Source organism: Nymphaea colorata, chromosome 2, assembly GCF_008831285.2.
Source record: "Nymphaea colorata isolate Beijing-Zhang1983 chromosome 2, ASM883128v2, whole genome shotgun sequence".
NCBI lineage: Eukaryota > Viridiplantae > Streptophyta > Magnoliopsida > Nymphaeales > Nymphaeaceae > Nymphaea > Nymphaea colorata.
In genome coordinates this window covers 14,562,357-14,577,187 of record NC_045139.1, presented here as the reverse complement: position 1 = coordinate 14,577,187, position 14,831 = coordinate 14,562,357, and the positions used below count along the sequence as shown (strand labels likewise).

At 38.2% G+C, this 14,831-nt stretch overlaps 2 protein-coding genes across 2 annotated transcripts; both read right to left on the bottom strand.

The window, feature by feature from the left end:
• Positions 1-677: 677 nt before the first annotated feature.
• LOC116248986 (probable inactive acireductone dioxygenase 2) lies at positions 678-7,340 on the bottom strand. Its single transcript, XM_031622058.2, has 7 exons — positions 7,204-7,340; positions 3,983-4,088; positions 3,776-3,870; positions 3,554-3,668; positions 3,340-3,464; positions 1,095-1,165; positions 678-987 (listed from the first exon to the last, which is right to left on the bottom strand). The coding sequence occupies exons 1-7, from the start codon at positions 7,219-7,221 to the stop codon at positions 933-935; spliced, it is 585 nt and encodes a 194-aa protein (XP_031477918.1). The 5' UTR covers positions 7,222-7,340; the 3' UTR covers positions 678-932.
• A 3,283-nt stretch (positions 7,341-10,623) lies between these two features.
• LOC116247622 (acireductone dioxygenase 1-like) lies at positions 10,624-13,467 on the bottom strand. Its single transcript, XM_031619839.2, has 5 exons — positions 13,310-13,467; positions 13,075-13,180; positions 12,699-12,793; positions 11,079-11,318; positions 10,624-10,971 (listed from the first exon to the last, which is right to left on the bottom strand). Exons 1-5 carry the CDS (start codon positions 13,331-13,333, stop codon positions 10,837-10,839), a joined length of 600 nt encoding a protein of 199 aa, XP_031475699.1. The 5' UTR covers positions 13,334-13,467; the 3' UTR covers positions 10,624-10,836.
• Positions 13,468-14,831: the final 1,364 nt, after the last annotated feature.

The window sequence follows — 14,831 nt, the reverse complement described above, 5'->3', positions numbered from 1 at the left end:
ACACTTTCTTACAGATCGACACTTGGTTATACTCAAGTTGTTTCACCTCGGTTTTTGAAATATACCTATATCATTGAGGGGCATTTAACAATAAAAACACGTAACATTAAATTTGTTTCAAAGATTGAAGCAAATTCATAATACACTGTTAGTACATTAAACACAGTCTTAGCTTATGCAAATCACCACCTTAGGACAGCTATTTGGTGGGGACAAACCGCCCCTTTTGGACAGCTATTTGGTGGGAGTAGCTAGTGCCACAAGTTTACGGTACTTCGAACTTTGGTTTGGAAATAAAATGTAACAAAAATAGATTCATATTCTGCCCGAGATATGCAAGTTTTTTATGTTGTAGACTTATGCCATTTGAATGACTTTGTCCCACTCTTTCAGACTATTTTTTTTCCTACCATGTGTAGAAGTACTTCTATCAAAAGGGAAAAGTAATCTTGATTGACAGATTTAACCTCAAGTAAAAGATAGGGATGAATCTGTCAACGGATAAAAGTGAGTATCACACTCTCACTATGTCAAATAGGCCGAAAAATTAGCTCCGGACAGGGGAAAAAGCATGAACACTGGACGGGTCTAACCACGAAAATGTTCAGAAATGTAAACCAGTCTTGTCCATAGACAAGCAAGTAGACAGAAATTTAAGCCACAAACAGAGCACGCCATTGCAGTTTATACATAAATTTCCTTAGCAATATAGGATCCCAACTGGGACAAATATTTATTTCTTTCAAGAAGAGGACTGCCGATAGACCCATACTCCGCCTTCCCAAGAGAAGCTTTTGACAGGGCAATATTTATCGGAAGGAGGCGTGTTGAACAATCATAATCTGGTCAATCACATCACACTACTAATAGAAATAACACTCTTGAACACTCTTATCATGATTCGTTATGTCCTAGAGATACTTAGATTGGCCTCATTGAGCTTCAACTGGTTCAGCTTCCTTTGTAAAAGCTTTAATATAGTCCAACCTGCAAAATATCAATTTTTCAGATAAAAATAGTTAAGCACATATTTCAGGCACAGACAGTGGAGAGTACGCAAAGAGAAGCTAAAGTTTAAGTCATATGCCATTTACCTGGCAGGGTGGTCATCTTGTGGTCGGTTGTGAGGGGTCCACACCGGCTCACCCACAAAAAGCCTCAGTGCCTGTAATGCAAATACAATGAGAATTCTGAACACCCCCTCTCTCTTTCTCTATCGCACGCACGTGCACGCACACACACACAAACCCTTATTGACATACAATTTCATTAAATAGACCCATGGGCCCTTGCATTCACTGTTTGATGAAAATTTCATTTCTTCAAGGGACTATGAGAATGCAACAGAAAGGAAAAGAAAATTGTGGTGAGAAAAGCACTAAGCAAGTCAACTGAATGAATGGACCAGAGCATGCATCTTTATTATTCAGTTTACGTGTTTTAGAAATGGAAATAGAATGACAATCATAGTGGTGTCATTGATTTCTGATACCGATATTCCTAATGAAGGTCACCTTCTTTGTTAACGACGGCTTACTAGTCAACTAGCTGACCAAGTTGGCTAGTCCACGCCACAAAATCAGTAGGCCACAGTCTTTATAACTAGCTGGCTACCTTGGTCGACTAATAGTTGATTAGTCATGGACTAGCTGTTGATCGATTGGTCCACATAGTGGGTAACTTACATTTGTTCACTCTTTTTGCCTAGCTCTACATATATCTTTGAAGGATACTGTTGCTTTTTTTTTGGTATGCTTTTGTCTTGTTTACAGAGGCTTCCTTTTTCCTGTTAACATTTTTTTTTTCTCTTCAACTGTGTATATATAATTTTTAGAATACACAATGTAAGGTGCAATCCACTTTTTGAGCCACTTGAAGTTATTTCATTGAGGCCAACCACATGGATGTGGTCAGAATGTCAAAAACTATATTAATTTTTTTAAAAAAAAAATCACACAAGAGTCTTAGATTTGGATATTTGATCATATAAATAGGATTAAATACACCAGAAGTAACTTCAACCCGCTGGACAAGCCAGATGACATAATCTTCTAATCTTCTTCTAAGATATATGAGAAAGAGAGGAAGAGTTGGTTTTTCCTTTTTGACTAACCAAATTATAACCTTAAAGAGAGAAATAATAGGTGAAGCTGCTTGCAGTTTTAGGCAAGTCGTGAACATGCTTCCACGAAAACAATATAACAACAATTTACTTGTGTTGATAGGTCATCTCTGAAATTACATGCACTCAATTGAATGAGAATCCATATAATTATGCTTCATTGAGCAGTGTTAGAAGAGAGAGGGAGAAAGCTCCACTCTAGAGGGAAAGGGGCCACAGGCACCCAAAAGAGAGCAAAATGAATGGTGGATCAGGTTAAAATACCGGTGCTCACCAGACCTGGCTCATTCAATTGAAATTTTTTGGCAGGCAGGCGCATGCCTGATCTGCGCCATACTGTAGTCCTGCCACAGTCGGTAGCAAAACTTTATATATGATTTACTTGATTTATGGTGATGTTACTTGATTTATAGCATCTCCTACTTTGATGCACTGTTTCCCATTTTTATTGCTTCTAATTTGGGAGACAAACTCAGAACCGCCAGCATGACTAGTCCCTGTGATAGGCTTGACCGACCAGTCTCTGCTTCCCAATTTTGACTACTAGAGGTAGATAGGCAGCAACTTCTTGTGACCATATAGCTCTTTACCTTTTTGATAAATGGCTACTTAACAAAGGTACAAAAAACAGACACCTAAGGAAGCACAGAAGAATCTCAAAAATTTTCAACATGATAATGCTGGTCTATTCATCAACCAATAATAAGCTATTCATCAACTGATAATAAGAATTTAAGTAGACACATAGAGGTTTTCAGTTATAATGTCTTCTGTTTGATCCAAACCAATAGGCGAACTGGTCAATCACTATCCTTTGTTTTTCAACTTGTTCCATTTATATGCCCCAGCTTTAGCTCTAAGTTAGTGTGCAAAGTTCCTAATGTCTGCACTCTAGGGCCAATTAGATAGCAAGACTGCTAGGTATGATTAGAATAACAATACACTCAAATTTTAGGTAGGATAACGGCAAAGAATGAATTGCAATTCAAAACAAAACAGTATAACATGCAAGCTTGGAATAGTCATGCCAATAACATGTTAACACACACTTTTATGACTATTAACAGTCCATCAACTTCTATAATATTAAGATCAGTGTATTTCCTTTAGAACAAAGTATTTACAAGCAATTAGAATGATTTTCAGTTAAACTAAATTGCCAAATTCAGAGGCTGTACAACATAGAAATAAAATATACTTAATTTATGAAAGCTTACCATGATGTAATTATCACTGTCAAGTGTGAACCGATGATAAATCCCAGCAGGCAATACAATCATGTCTCCTTTTTTTACCCATATACGGATCCAACGGTCATTCAGGTCTCTTACATCAAAGTATCCTTCATTAAAAAGAAAAGAATAACAAATAAACATATACCCCATATAAAACTTATAATGCCTTAACAAACGAATCAGACTGTGTTTGTACCACTGCCTTCCAAACAGAAGCGGATCTCTTCATCACTGTGGATGTGCTCCTCAAAAAAGCTTTGTATTTTAGCTTCGTAATTGGGCAGCTTGTCTGGGCAGCAAGTAATCAAGTCCTGCACAAAAACATTTCATCAATATTTAATAAGAGCATGCAGACTGATAAAAAAACTAAAAAGCAATCAAGTAAGATACAGGAAATAAATCAATATGAATTTCAGACCGAGTAAGTGTAGCCTCTGCTTTCGCGGATTTTGTTAAATTCCTCATCATTTTCATAGTCATCGGCATTCAAATGCCAGTACAGCACTCCCAACTCTGAAAAGAAAAAGTACACCATGGATTTCTCATTATTCAAGAATTCACCACAAAGGTGAGCCTTGTGTATTTAACCAAAGCAAAAGCATCTAATAAACTTCATAATGCACACCTGAAAGCTTTTCCAAGGAAACGTATTCCTCAGGATTGCAATGGTGGGGAAGCCTCTGGTCTTCGTTAGTATCATTCATGTACCAGGCTTGAATGGTGGTTACACCCTGAATCATATAAAATGTCAGCAATGATATTCATTGCCTGAAAATGGTGACATAACAGATCCAGTTCAAAAGGCACAGAGAATCATCAGTCTAGCTAGTTTCTGCAATTTCCATGCCCTACATTATTCAAGTCATTCCAAACTTGGGAAAAGTAGCTAAAGAGAATAAAAATGTGACCATCTTTAAGCAGTTCATGATAACATAGACTTCTCTCAATCTCTGTGCTGAATACAAAATACTGGTAAAAAAAGGAGCTGCTAAAACTATCAGGAAACACAAAGTAAAAAAGATGCCATCTTTCAAATAAAAAATAAAGGTCATGTTTTGGTAAAAAATAAGAAATTGTATCATCAAATAATTCATGATATATTGCGATTATGTTCTCATACATAATCACTCTGTGAACATAAAAGGAGAATCCAGTCATCGGCAACTACCAATTTGAACAATTCCTTCCAGCTGCCAAACATAAACTGGCATGAAATACAATCAAAGTAAAGTGCGTGCTCAGCTCAATCTTCTGTAGATGTTGCAGGGTATATTCTACCACCAAATGTGTCCCTATTTACTCCTCGTACCAATCTTTTCTGTTCCTTTTTTTAAACACTCAAATCAAGTGTCCTTGGAATCAAAATTTTCCCATACATGGAATTGCAACATTTGATGGCACCTCAATCATGCAATAATCAATTCTTGAGAGGTGAGACCATTGAAAAGTACTGGTCCTACTGGATGACTAATATAAATGAGTGGCATGGAATATAATAATCATTACACAACTGATGCTTCTTGTAGTTAAGAAAAGAAAGTGCCCATACTATTTTCTGAAACTGAACTGTCCAATTTCCTGAACTTTTGATTTGCAGGCAGCAAGCAATGGATAAACATAGAAATGAAGTTACATCAAAACAAAACACTGAATCAATCTGTGAAGTATGAGGTTGCAGTCAAACAAAGTTCCAACCCCAAGACAGACCAAAAATTCACTGTTTAAAACTTTAATGAGCCTGAACAAAAGGAAAGATAAGAAATGAGCTGCGCAAGCAAGTAACATGGACTAATTTCAGCCCAGGTTGATGAGAACAATAGAACACAACGGTCAGACAATGGATACAATGGTTTCTACATTGGAATGGGCCAAAAAGCCATCAGTAATGAAAGTTAAAATCATAATTCCTAGATTCTCCAAGAAACCATTAAGCATTTAATGGAAGCCAACAGCAATCCGAGCAGGTTATCACTTGTCACACAATTGTTATCTAATATCTCACTAGTAGATCTTGAAACACCAGAGTGTGGAGTTTATTTTCCACATGAATTTGTGATAATGTCTTTTGCAGTTTTCTGATAAGTTGTCCTTCTTGAGCATCGTAATAATCGAAAGGTAATTTCCACTTTGTCCCATATAAGTTTACTGGTACATAACTTATCAATGGTATTGCTACAACTTCTTGGCCTGCTCAGCGAATACTTGACAGCCTTAGAACCTTTCTTATCATACTCAAACATACCTACATCTCAACTAAATGAGCGGTTATATGGTTATCCAAAACATAAAACAGACTACCAATATACAGCCGTGTCAAGTTCTCTAGCAATATTTTCTTCGACTAACATTTTTTGAAGTCATATACATGTAGAATAATGGTCAAATGACCATTAAAAAGCCAATTTTAGTTTGACTTGTACCAGAGTCCCAATATTATAGAATCCTGAAAGAGGGATAATAATGCAATGCACAACTGTCCTTATTCAGATCACCAGGACATTCGTCCTATGCCTTATCATTCATGACAGACAATCTTCTCATACAGAAAAACCAAGCCATCAGTAGGAACCATGCTGATTAATGTATCAGTAATCAAATAATAGTTGTTAAAAGTAAAGCATCAAATCTTACTTCCACAGTTTACCATTTCTTGAGCCTTGACCACTCAAGACACACTTTTAGATGATAACCATACCATGCCCGGAATAGACTTGCATATAACTCTTGATTAGCACATTGCTCTCAGACCCAGAGGCCTTTGATTTGGGAAACACTCATTTATCCAGTATAGAGCTTATTCTGTTTTATAGAAACCGTCCCAACTTACCCCAGTTTTCTAGCTAAGCGGTGCCCACTGCGGGATGCCCTAAAAACTATTCAAGTCATCGCTAAAAAAGTGTTACAGGCAACGGAGGGGGTTTGTGCTTGCCACAATAGCTTTTGAGGTTTCGAAGCACTAGTATTTTGGTTGTTAAAATTTGGATCATGTTTTGCCAATACATGGGAACTATATTATCATCTGATTACAAGTAATACTTTGATCCAACTGCAAAGCTGCAGAACAGAGCAGGGAGCATTTCATGGCATGAAAAAAGTGTTCAGCAAACTAGTTTTCCGTGAGTAGGGCGGTTGAAATATTTCAGATAGTCGGCGATCTTAGGCACGGGTTTTCTGTTTTCGGGAGAACTTCAGCTATGGGTTGTAAAACGGGCGAAACTTTTTCAGAGAAAAAAAATCTATGAAAATTTCACCCGTTAAGTACTACACCCTGACGACGGTGATTACCATGATTTTACTACAGAAATTGTTCACGCTAACGAGTTTACAAGATGATGACAGCAGTCACAGCGATAACCTACACGGAACCAGCATCTGACAAGACTACAGAGCACAAATTCCGAAGTCCAACATCATCATGAAATTCCTACTGCCATCCATCCTTATAGGATTATATAACAAACTATACCTACAACCGACGGCGTCAGAGAAATAAACTCAAATTTTCAAGTTCTATATAGTCTTCAAAAATTAAGTCTGCTCCCGTCAATTATTCCATGTGTAATTATCATACACACAACAAAATGACGAATCATGTTCCTAATTATGACTCCTATGCACAAATTACTAATTCAACCCAAACACTAAGCTGCACGACAAACGAGGAAAAAAACCAACCAATGTGCTTGAGATTCCAGAAGAAGCAGAAACACAGCAGCGGCAATAAATCGACCGGGGAAATACAATTCATGCGCCAAACAGGAGATTCATTCAACGAAATTAAATTGCAGAACTACAAAAACTCGTAGGCTTTTACAGGAAGAAATCTAGACGAAGAGAGACATGCACCTCGCCGGAAGCCACCATCGTCGCTCTCCGAAGTTGGAACTTTCTCGCCTTACGCTCTCTCCACTGGCTTCGTCTTCCTCTCTCGCCTCCCACCTCTTTGCGTCTCCGTCAGCTTTAATAGACGCCGCAACTCCGTCCGTTTAGGAGTACCCATAATTGATGTATCAATCTTATTTCTACCAATTTACGATAACACCCTCGAAGTGGAATAAAAGCGGAACCGGCATTCCAAGTCAGGCATTGGTCTCTATTGCCCTTTTCTTTATCGAGTATGGCATTCAAGTCCGTGGATATCAAAATAATGATATCTTTGCAATTTTATGGGTTTACCTAGGACACAAATTGAATTGTTTATTTTCTAATATCAAACATAAATTCTATTTTCGAAATATCACAGAAACCACGTAATAAAATATATATAATGATAAATGTCATTTTTTGAGCATTTTTTGGCATTTTCCTTTTCTATCACTAAAAGTTGTACCAATGTTTTTTTGCCATTGTAAGGATTGACGGGGGCAAAAAGGGGGCACAGGTCCTTCAATAAAGAGTGTGGTGGGTGCCGCAGAGATTCCCGGAACTAAAGTCAAACCCAAATATGTGAGGAGGAGGAGGACACAGCTGGCCTCGATACTTTTTTTTTTTTGGTCAAGTTGGTCAAAAACCGCACCTACCATCACACCAACCGCAGATTCAAGGGTGACCGCCGTCCATCTAAGAGAGATCAACGGCGGGATGTGCTTGCGGTAGGTGGAGGCCATTTCGGTCCGCACCGGAGCTCCGAGTTCGGCACAAAAACGGACCATGGTAGGTAAAGTGCACAAACGGATCCGGCACGAGGCTAGGCACATCGGATCCGACCCGTACAGCTCAAGCTGTGACACTGCATGAATCTGGACGCGGATGAGGTCCCGGTTCGGACGACGTCGTTTCGGGCCCTAGATATGGCGCTTCAACTCATTGGGTCCGGCAATAACTGCTGGGAATCAATTGTAAAGAACATTTTCACGAAAAGGAGAAGAGCTGAAAATCGGGTCCCACGTTTGGATTCCGGAAAAGAAAAAGAAAACTGATCGGGGAAATTTGTAATATATATGGATCTTCCTGAAGATCCATATCTATGTGAGAGAGTGAGTAGTTAACCCTTTACTAAAACCGGATCCCACGTAAGAAAGTCAGGGTTAGGTAAGTATCGGAAAATTAATGGAAGCGTGCTCAAATTTGAGGCTATAACGAATAGGTGCTTTTATTTTATGTTTTTTGCTATCAACATCTGCTATTTATTATGGTTTCACAAAGGCGGCTCTTGGTTGTATTTTTAAATGTTGAACACCGCACAACTTTGTCATACTTTTTAAACTCTGAACACCGCAAATCTGTTCGGCTGCCGAAATAATAAAAAATTAAACCTAACCAATTTCTTCAATTTTTTCGTTTTTTATACAATTGAGAGTTAGCAAAAGCATATAAGCGATATTTTCCTTTCAACTTTTCTTTTCCAACTTAATGCAAGAGGAACCGTTGTTTCACACAATTGACTCTTTTTAACTTTTCCATTTTCATAATCATCAACCCGAAAGAAACTCCCCAGTGTCACATTATTATAATGGAGGCCCATGAAGAAATGTCTCGCATCTGATGCTAACTAACTTGAGATAAAGATGAGAGGAGACGACTGTAAAACTCTGAAACATGATCTGCAGCAGGATATAAACATAAAATTAATAAGTGGAATTGAGTGGAGAAATAGATTTAAAGAAGATGAGGCTTTGCCTGGACCGAAGCAAGTGATGAAAATGTGAAAGGAAGCGCTTGTTTCAATTGGGGGAGGATGAGCGGTTATATCTTTGCTAATGCGTGAAGAATATGAAAGCCAAAAATTTGATAACATCTCCAATTTGCTTTCGGTTTATGGTTGACAAAACACTTATATATATGTATATATAAAGAGAGAGAGAGAGAGAGAGAGAGAGAGGTCAAGCACCTGCCCGTTTCATAAGGATTTTTTTTGGTTATGGAATAAAGAATAATTAAATTTGAAAGGGCATGCTTTTGTAAAAAAGGCATATTCTCGAATCAGTTGGATTTTTGGAGTAAACTAATGTTTCTGCAGTAAGGTTCTCAGACTCATACCAACATGGGCATATGAATACACCTGGATAGTTCTTAAATCGAAACTGATCCAATGTACATACTTTTACTTTATTCAACTTGTTTTTAACTCAGTCTTCATTCTATTTTTATGAGTTATTAGTGATTAACATGTACTATTTTAATTTATATTTCTTGTTTATTTAAGTGTTGCTTCCATTTTTTCAATTTTTTGTGGTGTTTTGCATGTACACCCATGTATATTCTGATGTGTGCGCATGCTCACTTTTTCTAAAGTTATTGTGTTTGTACCCACATCTCGGTACTCATACCTGCACTCTCGTATTTTCTAAAGTTGTCGTGTCCATACTCACATCTCGATACCTATATATGCACCATGTGACTTAGTTCTTGTGTAAATTTCAGTCAAAATGTTGAAATATTTAATTTTATAGCCAAATGTTGAGCCCAAGGTTTCAAAAGAGAGAGAGAGAGAGAGAGAGGTAGGAGAAGAGAAATCTTAATGTTTCGACATGATAGGTTGTAGCATAAAAGAGTCAGGGTTAGGATATATAAAATTGTTTTTCTCTTTTGCATGTGACTACTTGCGTGTTCAACTTTAATAATGCTACTGAAACGATCCAGATTCCAGACGACAAACTAGAACCGACCTTTGCAAAGACCTGAGTCGCTTATCTGAGTTGCATGTTTTTATACTATAGCCACTTTATTTAACGGTTGAACAGTTGAACGTATTACACTAATGGTTTTATATGTGTATCATTAATTTGGCAAAGGTTTCTGACCAATCTAATTGTAAATATGAACATGAAATGACTGATCATATGTACCAAGGACATGATAGTTTAATATATATACAAAATTTTAAAAAATTTCTATTTTGGCCCTTATTAAAATTTTTGAACTATAATTTGGCCCTTGCAACAAAAATTTCATGACACCGCCCCTGGTTGGATTGATCTAAATCACGACAATAAGATGTGCTGATCAGATTTTATAAGTATTTTATAATGGTCCTAACGTTTTCCACTAGAAAAATTGGATTCAAATATTGGATTTGCATAACTTTTTTCATTATCACATTTTCAAACATTTCATATCGGCCTATGCTAATGCAACTTGGGAGGCATGTTCATGGAGAAATGATCTAATAATCCTCTTATATATACAGTTTGTCCAAGTAGATTCAACGATAACGGAGAATTCAGGGCTGCAACTTCATTCTTATTGAGATTCAATTCCTTAAGTCAACAGCGCATTCCACTAGTTATCTTTATCTGATATCACGACTCCCATGAGAGAGAGAGAAGGGAGAAGAGATTCTTAATACAACATTCACTCCTAAACTTAACATATATAAAAATGATTTATGTACTAACTATCAGAACCTCATAAACGATAATTGACAATAATGCATAATACTTCCTAGACATAAATGTAGGCTACGTGGCAAATAGTCATTAATATGATATTGTTTAGCCACTACCGACACAGGAAACGAGGAATTTGTAAACAGACAAGTTAATGTGCCTGCACAGTCATCCCCTGGCCTTCAATTCGAGACAGATTATCGACATATTGCTTCCTTGCAGGATGCTCTTCCTGCGGCCGATTGTAGCACGTCCAAACCGGTTCTCCAATGAACAAGCGCATCAACTGCATGATTCAAAGATGGTCATCACGTCATCGACCTACCACTTTATCATTATATATATATATATATATATATATATATAAAATGAAGAAGAGAGAGAAGGATTCACCTTGATGTAGTTTGTAGTGTCGAGAGTGAAACGATGGTATATACCAGCAGGTAGCACAATCATATCTCCTTCCTTGATCCATATGCGTATCCAACGGTCATTCTTGTCCCTCACATCGAAATACCCACTTCCCTGTAGGCAGTAACGGATCTCTTCATCCGCATGAATGTGCTCAGTGAAGAAGTTCTTCAGCTTCTGCTCATAGTTCTCCACTTTCTCTGGGCACAAATCGAGAAGATCCTATGTAATAAAAGAATCCTTTTTATCATTCACAAGACGAAATTAGAAAAAGAGAGAGAGAGAGAGAGAGAGAGAGAGAGAGAGAAAAGATGCTTATTAGTGTGCCTGGTGCAACAAAACACTGGATATTTAGAACTCATGAATGGTTTTGGTAAACTCGCGAGATTTTTTGCATCTGAATTATCAAAGGCAAGTCTTGTGCTACTTGGTACACTGGACATGATATGGTTAGTGGGTTCTGTCTGCCTATATAGTCACATTCTGCCTATATTCAATGGACTCTGTGGTAAAAAAACAGTCCCGAACAGAAAATCATCACTAAGCCACAATTAAGCTGTTGCCAGCAAGAAGTTTTTATCGCCTGGCTAGGTGAGTTTGCATAAGATCTTCAAAATTCAAACTGTGGGATCCTGGGAGGTTCAATAGCATGATCAGAAAATAGGAAAAGAATCCTTTAATTGCTGCCTGTACAAATCACTGCCTACATAAGCATAGGGAAATAAGGGAGTTGCTTGCAGCTAGGTTCGTTCCTGACTTGCAAGCAGAAGAACATGGAACAGAAACAGCTTGGAAGTTGGCACAGAGTTTACTAGTAATCCACGTTTCAGAGCCTCACATGGACATTGTTCAAGTGTTTGCTTTACAAACATTACGATCAGGTTTCATTCATATACAGTATAGTTTTGCAGTACCCAGATTGAACTTAGGTAAGCAGGACAAGGGTTCGGCATTCAGATTCAGAACAATGCTCTGTTCGTTTAACACGCTAGCTTGAGATTAGCTTGTTTAACTTTGGCTCACATTTTTCCAAGCTCAGTTTGGCTTGTCTGCAAGCAAGAGGCCATAGTGAACACTTCAACCTCAGCTGTCTCGTGCTTGCTAGGCCCTGCTAGGAAGCGTTCCGCAACTGGTGCACTAGGCAATTCTAGAGTGGAAGGATTGGAGGATAAAGAGTGCAGACGATATGATTAGAGAAAATGAGAGATATCTAGAAGCAGCATCATGAAGACACGCTGCTTCCCTCTGCTAACAGAAAATACGGCCCCACCAAGCGACAACATTGTTAGTTTTTGTTCGAGTTAAGTAGAAGATGATGTAGTTGATGATGGAACTGCTGAATGAAGTGTTCCGGCAACATGGGTGTTGAGGAAATCAGGAGGCTTTGGAATCAGCAAAAACAACTCCAGTTGAAGGCTTCCAAATTGGTCTCAACAATAAACCATCTAATCGGGCAGAAAATGTTTGAAGCATGGAAAGGATTTAACTTGGAATTTTGACAGGGAGTTGGAAAGACAGGTAGCACAAGTACAACCAGGGACCTGGTTCACATATTGTGAAAATGCACGAGAGAGAGAGCGAGAGAGAGAGAGAGAGTATTACCATGTAATTGTATCCCCTGTTCTCCCGGATCTTCCGCAACTCCTCATCATTTTCATAATCTTGGGGATTCAAGTGCCAATACAGAATTCCCAATTCTGCAGCATATCCCAAAACAGGAACAATGATATTTCTTTAATTCTATATACACACAAAAGTAAAAGAAGAGTGAAAATGGAAAAAATGGTCTCTTCCTTTTCTCTAACAAGCTCTTCTAGAAGTCATTTCTTCAGTACCCAATTATCACAACTCTCTCGTCATCAATTCCTTTAGGGGAAAAAGAAGAACGAAAGGGGGAAGGAAACCCACTTCCCAGTACCTTCCTACCACCAAGTATTTTCTTCTATAAAATTGGAAAGTAACATATTTGGGAGCATACCTCGAAGTTTGTCCAGAGAAACATACTGCTTTGGATTACAATGATGAGGAAGCCTTTGGTCCTCATCGCTCTTCTGAATGTACCATGCTTCCATACCCAATTTTCCCTAGAAATTAGTTCAGCAAATAACCCGTAGTCTTAGTCAAGTATGAGCAAAATTCTAGCAAAACCAATTCAATGCTTGATTATCACTGAAAATTTCATTAGCTCTCCAAGACTCTTTCTATGGGCTTACCTTCAAAGTCTCAGCGCATGCCATGTGGGTAAGACCTCAACAAGAGTGCCCGCTGCGAAATAGAGATGGTCGGACCCAAGAAGCCGGGAGAAAGTTCTAGATGGTTAGAATGCAACCACAGATGAAGGCAGCCATTTGCAGGTCGACACATGGCAATAGAAGGAAACTTGCGGCTGTAGGAAATTATAAATTGGCATTTTCTCTCTGAATCGATTTCCCAATCGTTCATGTCTCCATCACTTTAAAGGATTTTGTTTTTCCTTCTAAAACTCAGGGAGACCGATGGTTAAAATAAAGTCCGTGTGATTTTTGGGAGGTGGGAAAAAGTATTCATCTGGTTTCTAAAAATGAATGCCTTGGAACTAGAAAGGCTTTCTTTTCGGCGGGAGAAGATCCAGTTCCTGTTGGAGTTGTTTGCATATCTCTCTCTCTCTCTCTCTCTCTCTCTCAAGAACCTTATCATTTTTTCAAATTTGGGGATTCCCTTCTTGCAGTAAAAATCTTTTGATGGAAGATGTCAAAATTTGGTGGGTGTAATATTATTCTGATATTGTGGATTCTCTTTGGTTTGGAGTGGTTGGGAATGTCGAAATGTGGGGCTTTCAGAACCTCAGTCAGAGTCAGGTACAGACGTATAAAAAATCTATAGAAATTTTGGGATTTTAATATGGGAGAGAGTAAATAATATCTTGGAATTTGATAAAAGTAACGAACATTAATAATAATAAAATGATGGTAACAATAATTGAGAATGGTAGTCAGTGATGCTTCACTGGGTTGCGTGTGCTGTAGCAGTGGTCACAAGCCTACTTTCTTTCCTAGGCCTGATCAAATCAACTCCTCCCTCTATAACATTTTTTACAATTTTCCTGATAAACCATGACAAAATTTGTGCATGGACCTTTTGGGTTTGATCATGATTTGATACTCAACCATGTCCACCATTCATTCACTTAAATAATCATGAGTGCGTCTACCTTTTAAGTATACCTTTTCGATTTTGCCTGCTGGCTCGAAATGTTAAGGGTCACTTGTAGGCATTAAGTGTGTGATTATTGAGGTAGTACCACAGGGTGGAGACTCTTAGGAGTAAAGAGAGCCATGCATTGGGGTCCAAGTTTATAGAACAGAAGGTACTAGTTGAAGATGAGCAGACAATAATGGTACCATGGTATCCATTTTCTAAGACAAGCTGTAGTGCTTGATGGCAACCAGATAACCTTGTCTTTGGGCGTCCACATGTGCTGGACCTAACTTTGCCACCACAGAGAGAGGAAAAGAAAGGGAGCGAAAGAGAGAGAGATTTTGTTGGGCGAAATTCTTCAAAAAAACCAAAAATGCTTGCCAGATAGTAGCCTGTTTTGTTACGCAGAAACGGCTTGATCCGATGCTTGAGGCATCCGTATCAGAGGCTAACCATTTTGCAAAAAGATGTAGAAGAAATTAAACAATGTCAATTAGGTGAGATGATGTGCACAGAAAATTAGGGTTATGGATAGGATAGGGATAGATAATGATCTGG